Raw genomic sequence first — 12,240 nt, 5'->3', positions numbered from 1 at the left:
GAACACCAGTCAGACATTATTTGGCTATGATAACATCATGTCATAAAATCATGCACAATTCTCTTTAGACTTAACACTTTGGGGAAAAAGAAAACTGGAAGATGTAGGCAGCAAATCACCATTCACCAACAATCTTAACTGTTCTCTCAACATAAACATAGGGCAATATTATTGTTTCCATTATTGAATAATCTTGCAATTATTTTCTCAAAGAAGTGATTAAATCATTTGATCAATGAGATGTAAGAAGATCTTGGAAAATGCCACAGCCGTTTAGCACAACACAAAAACAAAGGCATATCTTGAAATGTTGTTTTATTACGCTAATAATCCAAAACAAAAATTAAAAAAAATTTCACACCATGTCTTACAAAGAAAGACATCCCCATTATCGAATTACAAAGCTGAAACAAGCACGTTGCGTTGCAGGTTTTCTTGCCGCTGTATTTTAAATACAAAAATGTACATTGTTTTTTCTAATCCAGAAATAGAAACCCACAGGAGTGTTTCCTAAATTGGCACCAATTTAGGCTACAAAACCAGTTGGGGTTAGGGAAAAGTAAATAGTTTGGGTGGTAATGATGACTTGAACTGTGTTGTTTGTTAAAGTCACTACTTCCTAAGATGTATGCAATCATAATTGTCTTAGAAACAGTGAATGTGTTATTATTATTATTTTTTAAATGTCCTCATTTGTGGATGGAAACAAGATGCAAACACCGGTCTCCTGTACCCAAGTTTGGTAACATATCTAAACATCGACCCCACCCTCTTCATCCTCCTAACAAGGAAAAGCTTGCATTAGATACACGTCATTGGATCTACGTCATTTCTCTGAGACACCAAGTTGTTGTCATGAATACGGCTGGTACAGGTTGCTTAACCTTAAAATGTAACTATGGCTCCATTAAACTGCTTTCAAAAAACATTGATGGGGTGTTTTTTTGTTTTTTTTTTGGAAGAGGATAGTCTCAGTTTTATTTGATGAGACATTTATATTTAAATCAGATTCAACTGCACCACTAAAGTCACAATATTCCTTTATTTTTAAAAGACATTTTCAGTGTCACTTATTTCCAGGACATCATACAAACAAATCAGCACTGGGAACAAGTAAAATTAGTTCATCCTGTTTTAAACTGCCGTTGTTTAAATAATGTACTGAGACTGCTACGCTTGGCAGCATAACATTGTCAGGATTCCGAAGGGCGACTCGTGCAAAATATATCCAAAACATGACAGGTGTTACAAAACAGCCACTCTGTCTAATTCAATTATGAGGAAGGAGTTGTGTGTTTATGAGTCAGAAAATGATACACAAAACTAATGACTGCATTACCACTACACTGGGTGGCTACTTCTCTCGGTCTCTCTGTCAGTCTCTCCGTCTGTGACTGACAGGATCCAGGCTCTGCTCCACACCTCATTAAAAATCACCACATCATACCTGCAGTATCCCAGTATCTAAATATAAACACAGGAGGGAGCCCCCCTCCCCACTCCATCAGACAGAGACAGCCCACTAATGAGCTTCATCACTATGAGGAAGCACTGACAGGGGATGAAGGGATGTGGGACAGATGGAGAGAGGGAGCAGTAGTGTAAAGAGAGGGATGCTGGCAAAGTTTCAACAGACCGGTGAGTGTTCGTCTGTCTATCTATCAAACAGGACAGCACAGTTGTGTGCATGCACAAAAATGAAAAGTGAGGAAACACATGCAGTTTCTCAAAGCTTTCAACAAAGTAAAGAAGAGCCAAAATGCAAAGGACGAGAGAGGGGTGGAGAGTTTCCGCTGTTCCTGGCTGAGTCCTGGCATAGAAACGTGTCAAAATGAGGATTCATTGAGATTAGGGGATAACTTCTCATCTCTGCTTTTTTTTCTCCCCTCACTCTACTGTGTGTGTGTGTGTGTGTGTGTGTGTGTGTGTGTGTGTGTGTGTGTGTGTGTGTGTGTGTGTGTGTGTGTCACAACTGGAAATAGTAGTTTTTCTCATCTCTGATATCTGTTTACAGTGTTGTCAGAGCCTCTGGTGAAATATGCCACACAGCCTCAAAGGCACTTTGGCAAAGCGGCGAAGTTGTATTCCCAGACATCTGTTCTTTTTGTCTTTTCTTTAATTGATTTCTTGTAAGGGGAAAAATGAAAGAGAGGAAATTCTTGAGACTGAGGCAGGAGGCTAGAGATATAAAGAAAAGAATAGAAATGTCAAGTCCCTCTGTAAACAACAGCAGAGCTCAAAGCTGACCTGAGCGAAGCTCTAGTCGGATCTTAAGTGCTTGTTGAGTAAACACTTCAGAAGTAGCCAAGGAGACGATAAAGTTGGGTGGAAGGGTCAGCTTGAGGGAGCACTGAGCTTATTGTAAGAAGTATTGATTAGTCTACACCAAGAATGTGATTCTCAACCCAAACCTGACTGAGCCTCACTCAGTGCAGTCGGTTCAGGCAGGATGTTTCTCCAATCTTTGCAGCTTGTAGCAAGCTGTATATTTCCATTCATCCATTATCTATACCCGCTTTATCCTGAACAGGGTCACATCTATCACACTATCCCAGCTCACTTTGGACAAAGGCAGGGTTCACCCTGGACAGGTCGCCAGTCCATCACAGGGCCAACACAGCGACAGACAGAAACAAAGACCATTCACACTCTCATGTAAAACAATGTTTTGTTGCATCTAGAAAATGTTAACACGAGGCTGTTAACTTTTCTTCACTTTGGAGATGAATTGTTTTCAGAAGTGTGTTCTGAACTAAAGAATTTTTCACCAGATGTTTTCTCTATATTTCTGTTGATAATGAACTCCCATAAACAGAAAGGCAACATTATGCTATAAAGAAGTGATCATATAGTTTATGGAGGGTTTTCTCAGGTTTGGTTTTAGATTTTATTAAACAGAACTTAAAGTCTAGTACGAAGCAAATCAAATCAGACATCTAGGCAAGTCTTAATTTGATGGAGAAGGTTATGTATTTCTTTACTTGTTTTCTGTCTTAGATGGCAAATATAACTAAAGAATCAAGGACTGTCAGCTTTTCCACAAACAAAGAAAACAACAAAGAAGACACAGCCATTAGATAAAGCTAACAGAATGACAAAAGACAGCCATAAACCTGTGCAGTCTACATAGCAGGGGTCATGACCTCCCAGCGGTCATCAGAGGCAGGACTGCACTCCGGCAACATCCCCTGCTTCCACACTAACGTGTCTGTTTTAGGGTTTTATTTTCCCACCATTACTTCACCTCACATCATTACCCACCCACGCCCTCTCCACATCCATCCCCCTACTGTGTAAACAAAAACAGGCCAGAGTGCTGGCGGGGCAGGAATTTACCAGAAACATACATCAAGCAAATGACCCTCCTCTCTTTCCCTAACAGAGAAAAACATGGACACCACACCTCACCTCATCCCGGTCCATCCTGCCAAACAGGCCTGGATAGATTCCTTGGTGATGGACAGAGACTGATACTGACAAATCATTACGAGGCATATGACCTTAAGAGGAACTGCTCTTGTTTTCCACACAGACCAGATTCCCCCCACAGGTTTGGCTGGAATGAAACTGGACAGAATCTCTCATTACTGGCTGCTCCATGTGCCGTTTCATTTTTCAGGGGCCTGTTGCTGCCGGCTCACCTTTGCTGCTAAAGCAGACCAGGCGCAGGGCAGTTATCACTTACAGCCGACACTTTTCCCACTCTCTCTCTCCTCATTCTGTGTTTCATCTGTCCTTTTCTCTCTAACACACAAACACACGCACACATGCGCACACACACACAAGCCCACTATCCTCTTTCCTTTGGTCTCCCTCCATTATCTTTTTCTTTCTGCTCCATCATATAAGGACCATTCCCTTCACTAATCAGTACCAGCTGAGCTCCAGTCAGCCCAGCTACCACAGGTAAACACACACACACACACACACACACACACACACACACACACACACACACACACACACACACACACACACACACACACACACACACACACACACACACACACGAGCCTCTCTCAGCGCCCGTCCTTCCCCGTCTCCAACCATCCTTCAACTTTGAACTAATTCAGCCTGCAACTTCCTGTGTCATCCCAGGCCACGCTGGATTCACCTCCAGAGCAGAGGGGAACATGCAGGTTGTTGTGATGACAAATGTCAGTGTTGCATCCTGAAATCAGATCTAAGTTTCTGTGGTACACTGAGAGGCTTGGAAATCCTCTGATAAAAAGGTGCAAGCAAGTCGAGACTGAACAAAGCCTGCATGTCCGCAGATGTCCCCAGCGTGGGATTTACAGGCGATCAGTGCAAAATAAGAAGGGATGAGATGCGATGGAAATAAATGCCTCTGAATGGTTTACAGTCCGGGGAGGGCTCCCTGGGCTCTGCTGAAACTGAGAAATTGATTCTTTGAGGATTCACAGTTGAGGCTGTAGATTCGCTTCGTGTGCACAACTGACAGTCTGGGAAGCTGCATCTGTCACACTGTCAAAAGCTGTATGAACATGTACTTGCCATCTTCATGTGCATTCCATCATTGAGGTAAAGTAGACTCTCTTTTTTATGATTCGGTGATCACAGTGCACCTCAGAATAGTAAGAATTGATTTATTCCCATAGCTCCCAACACTGTGTCGTTCTGTCTTGGTACATAACTCATGAGAGGGATAATAAAACTGATGGAAAATGGTCTCGTATTGTGGTGCTTACCTATACAGCACAGACGCAATTCTCCTCATGTTCCTTTATTGTCTGTTATCACAGCATCGTAGGTATAATGGAGTGCGGCTCACTGAGTCGTGGGAATGCATGCTGCTTTTCAGCAGCATATGGTGGCCCTGTTACCATATTTGAATGTGGTCTAGCTAGTGAGTTATAAGTGTGAGATGGACTGTTTGAGGCATTATTACTTCCCCTTCGACATCTAAGACATAGATACTACTACATTTCTGTAGCCAAGTATAAAATATACAGATTATTATGGCTATTGTATGCTAAAAAAAAAAAAAAAATCTTCCAGCCTCAAAGTTTTACACTGATAAAATATCAACAACAACAAAATCCCCCATCTGCTCAGCCGAAAAAGTGATACAAATCAAGCTGAAACGAGAGGCAGCCCCACTGTGCATGTCTGTGCAACTCAGCACAGAGAGTCCAGGTGGTGTGTACCTCAGCTTCTTCATGTGTGTACAATGCATACATCGTCAGCTCTGAGACTGAGAATGAGAGTGGTCCTCCTTGAAGGAAAGCAGAGACAAGACAAGGCAAACAAACCATCAGTCTCACTGCCCTGTTTCACTGTCACACACACCTGCACGACTCCCAAAATAAACAAGTCTGCTTAAAACACTCGGCTTTCTCTTTCCAACTGAGGTCCTCTGGCTCCACAGAGCTGCATCCCGTCAAGCGTAAAAAGATGATAAAAGTAGTTACTGTGTTGTTAATCCTTTAGGTCGGGAGTATGAAGCAGTAAAAAGAAAGAGCTCGCTCTGCTGTCATCAAGTTAAATTGGTGAAGACAACTTTTGGACCAACCAATAAAAGGATATTTCCTCCCTCCTGATTTCATCACCATCAAATGTGCAGTGAAGCAGCAATGGCAAAGTTGGAAATTCGGACCTTTAAATGCAGCACCTTCATTCGGCTGATCACTGTCATTTGAAAACATAGATGCATTTGGGAGCCAATTACATAATCTAAATCATGGTGGACAAAGTTGATTATGCTGTTCTGATTGGTCATGTCACTGTTCAAGTTTAAAGTGTGTTTACTTCCGACTGACCAAATCTATCACCAACCATGTTCTCGTTCTTATATTAACCTTACAATAATGTCAGCCTGGCACCAAATGTGCACAAAAAGAACATTAACAGAGTCAGATGATGACACAAAAAGCTTCGAAGTCAAATCCTACCCAAACAGCACTAAATGCAGGCCGGGAACAGCAAGGTAACATTAGCGCCACAGCTGGAAGAGAAAAGGCTGATGATGTAACATTAGCATGAGCAAAACACCTTCAATTACAATTCAGTTTCACCCCAACACATACTCCAAGTATGTGAAAATCTTATTCATTATGAATAATCTAAACATTAGCATTATGTCCTATAATTTCATATTCGCTGTAGAATATATTACTTATTGATTTGCTAATACCAGCCAACATGTGAATAAGAGAGTAATGACACGATCACGAAATTTTAGTTGACGATTCATTTTAATACAGAAATTCTGTTCATTTTACGCCACTATTCAAATTTAGGCTTTTGGAGAAGAGACATTTTTAGCATCAATAAATGTTTTGTTTTCCAGCTTTGAATCAAACACTCCAAGAAGATACATATTTAAAAGATTTCAATCCCTACTGTATTTTTGTGTTTTGGCGTCTTCAGCCGAGACGCTGTGATTTCTATTCATTATTCCTTCTCATTACCTAATGTCAATCTTAAACAGCAACAAAAAGAGTTCGAAAAGTACTGTGAGAGCCCTTATCTCAGGAGAAAGTTTCCTTTTCCACTTCTTTGCAGGCCAGTGCCTCTTTTGTAATGTGAACAAACTTGGCATTAATAATCAGATGCCAAAGCTGGCTGTCCCTTTTTTTAGAGTGCAGACTAGGGGGGTACTTATGAGGATCACAAGGACAATACTTTTGTTTGCCAGCAAAGTCTCTCCCTCCCTCGTTCTTCCCCACTCTTGAGTGCACACCACTGAAGGCATCTCAGCAGGGGGGATCCTCCTTTTCCAGGATGAATGCACTTGCTACAGTAAGCATGCTCTCTCCTGCCTCACCCTATGACAGGCAGACAAACACAAATCACTGTGTCGATGCAATGGGGTGAGGCAAGAAAAGAGGAATGAAGGACATGTTTTTTCTTTTTTTTTGTTGCAGCCAACCGTGATGAGAATATTAGAGTAAAATGAAGGGAAAACTGAATACCTCTATTTAAACATACACTGCATATTTTGCCATGAAGTTTAGAAGGTTATATTCAGTATTTCAGCATGATGACCCATCAGAGAACTCAATCATCATGTTGTGCACAGTTACAGGAGCCAGTTCAAGAGAGACAAATTAATATTCATTTGGATTTCTTCATTCAAGGCCTATAATCTATATCCAAGTACCTTTCAAGATCTGTGATTGTCCATATCAAACTTTTTTTGAAGACTACAAAGAATCTTGTTGGAGCAGTTGCACATGGCAGGACTTTAAATCATACATGCATGCAGGTGCTCGGCAGTAATGTTCAAAAATACGTGACCCTAGTATTTTTCAGACTGAAACATCAAGCCCTGCTTCTGTATTAACCGTATTTCTGTTATAGCTTTAGAAAGCATTGTCTTCAATAATATGAAGAGCACCTATTCCATAATGAATGGCATCCCTTATAATGACTCAGTGTGTGTGTGTGTGTGTGTGTGTGTGTGTGTGTGTGTGTGTGTGTGTGTGTGTGTGTGTGTGTGTGTGTGTGTGCGCGCGCGCTCGTCTGTGTTGTTCTCATGTTGCATACCCCATCACCTTCAACTTCCCCCAGGCTGTTGATGCAACAGAGCACTTACTCTTCAGTAAGCCTGCTCGTTGACAGTCATCCAATAAGCCCAAAGGGAAGACTGAGGGCCCCACAGCCTCGGCGCACAACGGCCATGAGTGACTACATCAGCTGGGAAAGCCTTCAACTTGTTGATTTTACATCCTATTGAACAGATGAAGATGCAGTTGTAATGTAACCTCTACAGTACCATCACAGGCACTGAACCGCGTGTGTGTGTGCATAAGACAATACTCCTCGTCTCTTCCAACACCCCACATGACAGTCAGGGAATGCAGACAAACCACCTGACGCACTGGAACAGGTAAGTCAAACAGAGATACCACAGTCTGGGTGTAATCAGTAACCACTTGGCATGCACACACAAAACTACCACTACATCAGCAAACAATAATAAAGTGTCAAAACCAGGAAGTCAAGCCTCAAGGTGGTTTTATCACTACTTCTTCTCATCACTAATGTTTGTCTTCCCCCCTCGAACACTGAAATATCGCCTGTGTGTTGTCATTCACGGAGATGGGACATACAGGTTGATCATTAACCTCTGAACTACATTACTTCACACCTTAATTCTCATATTGTTTTGATATTACAGATTGTGAGAGACGAAGTCCTCTGCTTGTAGCAGGGCACTGGACACACAATTTTCACTAAAACCATAATGACTGCAGAGGAAAGTTAACTATTTGGCCAGTATCGAACTGGGAAGATTTACATGAAAACATCAATTTAACCTTAACATAAAAGCATCTCTATCCATGGCTGAAGTAACCTGCATGGGGCCCCGGGTTGCACATTTCCTTTAGGGACCCTATCCTAACTACTTGTCTCTTGCAAGTAGCCCCATTGAGTGCAGCACACACAGCAGACAACTAAAGACAGCTTAATTATATTTGCCAAGTGAAACTAAAACCCTCTAGTATACTTCAGTGCTGGAATATTACCTTGGTGCAGGTTTGATGTGTCAAGTTTGTGCTAATTCTAATTTAGAATGCCTCAAGGTCCAATCATTTTGGTTTCATTGTGCTTTCCCAGAGCATGTTCACAGGCAAGTGTGCAATTAATCAAATAATCACAAGCACGCTGACACAGTTAACAGTTAAATTTGGGTGTCAGAAGGCCATGGAGTTTACACCCTATTAAAACATATCGTGTAGGCTATCAACTACACTTTTATTCTCTAAAGGAAATGTATTGTACACTTGTTGAAGAAAAACAATCATGTAATGTCTACTGAGTGCCATAAGAGAAACTTCAGCTTGGCCAAAATGGCACTGTCCACTGATGCACAGCTTGAGACATACACACATTAGGAATGCAGTCATATAAATAAGTAACAACCCAATAAATATCCATCCTGTGCGGTCTGTCCTCACCTTGAACTCCACAGACAGTTGCGGTATGTACTCCAGCGTCCAAAGCGCTCGAACCAGCGACGCCAGCTGCACGGTCACTTCTCCCCTGGCGGTCTGCGGCTCCTCTGCCCTCACCTCCCCGTTCACCCTCCTGCGGCACACGTCCGACTTGTACTGCTCCAAGCCGAGGTATTCGGCCAGCAGGTCCGTGTTGCTGAGGCACTGAACCACAGCGTTCATGAAACAGGTGTTGCCGTGGTTCTTCAGTCCCAGCACCCCGGGGGTCTTGTCGCCGTAGCACCACGACAGCCTGTCTCTCACCGAGCCGTGAGCCGAGGACACCGTGGAGCTCTTCTTCACGGTTCCTTCCCTGGACATCTGCGAACAGTCGTCTTTGAAACCCCCCGTAGCGCTTTGCCCGAAGCCGCCATCATCGTCCTCGGCGTCCCCCGGTTCCGCGTTGCCAAAGTGCGCCAAAGTACCCAAAGTTTTAAGCATTCTTCCCATGAAATTCCCAAAAGATCGCAGAGATTTTCTCCTGACAAACCTCCCAGTTTTGTATTTCTTGTCCTTTCGCTTGGTCGTTTTAGGTTTCATGGGTTGTTTTCTTACCTTGCTTTCCTTTCGGGTATCCATGGCTCTATCACTTTTCCAGGACCGAGAGAAAATGAAACAAGCTGTGTGGAGTCGCACCTGTCTGCCGGGCTGTCTACCCCTCCTCCTCCGCTTTGCTTCCCTCCACAACCCCTACCGTTGAGGGGGCACCGACTCGGTGCCAATAAGGCACATGATTACCGATATTATTCCCGTGACATCTCCCAGTACTTTGTTGTCACCGGTCCGCGCGTTCTGATGTGTGACGATGAGCGGTTTTCCTCTCTCCACACCACAGGCTCAGTTACACTTCCTCATCGAGGGCTCTCAGCACTGGATCGTGCGCCTGGCGTTCTTTGGACTCTCTCACCACCGCTCTTCCTCCCTCCCTCCCTCCTCTCCTGTCTGTGGCTCCACAATTAACTACTTGGAGGCTCCTGTCTTGGGCCAGCCCCCAGACGAGAATTTAATTAACCTGGATTAGACTAGTTTAGCTAAATAAATGCGTGCGTTATGTGCAGTGGAGTCATTCATGCTTGGCTGACAAAGAGCATTCAACTTTACACCGCACGTCTTGTCTGGGAACAAGGAAGTTGTTGTCTTTAATAGGTGTCAACCACCGTAGCCTTAAACTGCCCCCTGTAGGAACAATTATAACATCACCTGTAACATCCTTAGAGGGTGTCAAAGAAAACAGAACTGGCATTTGTTGCATGGTGCTGTAACGTACATGAGTCTAAACCCTGACCCTGTTTCCAGCCTCAGTCCTACAATGAATAGGCTGTGAATATTCAAAAGTATCAATGACGATCTGTCATGCGTTTCAGTGTAATAGAATAATGGTGCTGAATTTAGGAGACCAGGTGTCCCTCTTTATGTAGGACTGATCCCTTGTCCCAGGTCCCATTGAACAATGTGCTACGTTTTGATTGGCCCTACGTTTTAAGAATTAACACTGCAGGACAGATATTTTTGTGAATGGCATGGAACAATGTTTGATGTTAATCAAACTGCACATAGGTGGGTCAAGTGCCGGTTAGTCTGTCACCATCTTTACTGGGAACATCTGCTTCCTTCTATGCTTACTGTACGAGTATTTACATTGAATGGGACTTCAGTAAGTTGCAATCAAATACATTTTATTTGTTTGGTCCTTCACATGCTAAAAATTCAACCTGAATCCAGTCTATTATGTATGTGTATTATCTAAATTGGGTAAATATATCAACATTTTAGACGTCCTGTCATCATGTGTCCCACACAAACCTACTCTTTGTCCCATATTGACTTTGTTGGGATCTGGTCACCCTATGCCAAATTCATCTATTTCTGCTAAAAAAAAAAAAAAAAAAGACTGTCCACATTTATGTAAAATCCCATGCTTTTTCCAAAGAAAATGGTACTGAGATGTACCATTCACATCACCTGCATAGGCACAGGCTCTACATTTGTTTAATTCTGCTAATGAAATACCTGTCTGCAACACTATCATTTACACAGATGTATCCTATTATAGCCCGGCTTCTGTCTTCATGCACATTAAGCTGCTGCTACACCCTGGAAGCTCTACAAACTAAGTGAAATGGATGTTAGAGATTCACTTGGTCAGACACATTGTGTGCAGTTCTGCTTTTCAATAGAGCGCCAGCATCTTTTGTGCAATATTCAGATTGTAATCATCTGAAGCTTAATTTCACAGCTCACCAGTAGTAACAATTGAATTTAGTGGACCAGATGTGCAGATATTGAAATAGATAATCAGGTTTCCATCCATTATTTCCATCATTTTTCTGAAGCTTTTATTCATTGTTAGAAAAAATGAAGACGTTACACCAGCGTACCAAATGGACAAATACCATGGCAAAGTGTGACTTCACATGTTTCTGTGTGATGAAGATGGCCCACGGTTTTACAGCAATGTGCTGTTCATTAGCAGTAATGTAAAAGACAGAGACAATGCCTCATTTTACTGAGCCAGGAATGTTTCTTCCTGACTTGGTTTATTCGGAAGTTTGTTATTTTGCTTTTTTTTATGGGAAGCAGGAGTGTATTTGAGGCTGAGAGGTGTTTTCTCCCCCCCCCCTCCCCCCACTCTTCTACCAGAACGCGGTGAGGAATCATTATAGATTATTAGACAGCAGCAATGTGCTTCAGTAAGCAATAATCTACCTGCTTTTTGTCTCTACAGTAGCAGAAAGCGGAATCATATCTAAGTCTAAGTAAAGCATGCATTTAATGCACTATTTAATGTAGCTTTTTTTTATACCGTTTTTCATTGTAAAATCGAATGAAGCATTATTCAGACACTTTAATGTGAAGAGTGTGTTCCTGTTCCTTAAAGTGAAATTTTAAATCATGGAAATGGTCTCTGAATACAGCCTATGCGGGGCATTACCAACTAAGAGACTACACTGCTCAAAAGGTTTCATCTTTTCACTTCTGTAGACACTCAATAACCAAAAATAAAGTCAAAACATGTTTCATCATTTTTGTAAATTGAGTAGAAATCTAAAAATGCAATCTCTCATTCATATAAGTATTAATCCAGTACTTTGTATAAACCCCAGCTGTTACAGCTTCAAGTCTTCGGTGAGTCTCTACAATCTTTTTACACCTAGATTTGGACAGTGTTTCCGATTCTTTCTGGCAGATCTTCTCAAGCTCCATCAGATTGGATAGGAAGAGTCTTAACTGCCGTCTTCTGGTCTGTTCACAGATGCGGACATTTGGACAGGGGTTTAAG

General features: G+C 42.3%; 1 protein-coding gene across 1 annotated transcript in view; it reads right to left on the bottom strand.

Annotated features, from left to right (window-relative positions):
* usp43a (ubiquitin specific peptidase 43a) overlaps window positions 1-9,823 on the bottom strand; it is a 99,477-nt gene extending 89,654 nt beyond the window's left edge. Inside the window, exon 1 of the mRNA XM_069697225.1 lies at window positions 8,925-9,823. Within this exon, the coding sequence (XP_069553326.1) occupies window positions 8,925-9,539 (615 nt within the window). The 5' untranslated portion in view covers window positions 9,540-9,823. The remainder of the gene's footprint in view (window positions 1-8,924) is intronic.
* Between the last annotated feature and the right edge of the window lie 2,417 nt (window positions 9,824-12,240).

The sequence above is a fragment of the Brachyistius frenatus genome, unplaced genomic scaffold, assembly GCF_029030835.1.
Source record: "Brachyistius frenatus isolate BFR_SWC_R1_liver_20210118 unplaced genomic scaffold, ASM2903083v1 Contig_23, whole genome shotgun sequence".
In the NCBI taxonomy this organism is placed as follows: Eukaryota; Metazoa; Chordata; class Actinopteri; family Embiotocidae; genus Brachyistius; species Brachyistius frenatus.
The sequence above is the reverse complement of the archived record's forward strand: the minus strand, read 5'-3'. Positions and strand labels throughout refer to the sequence as shown.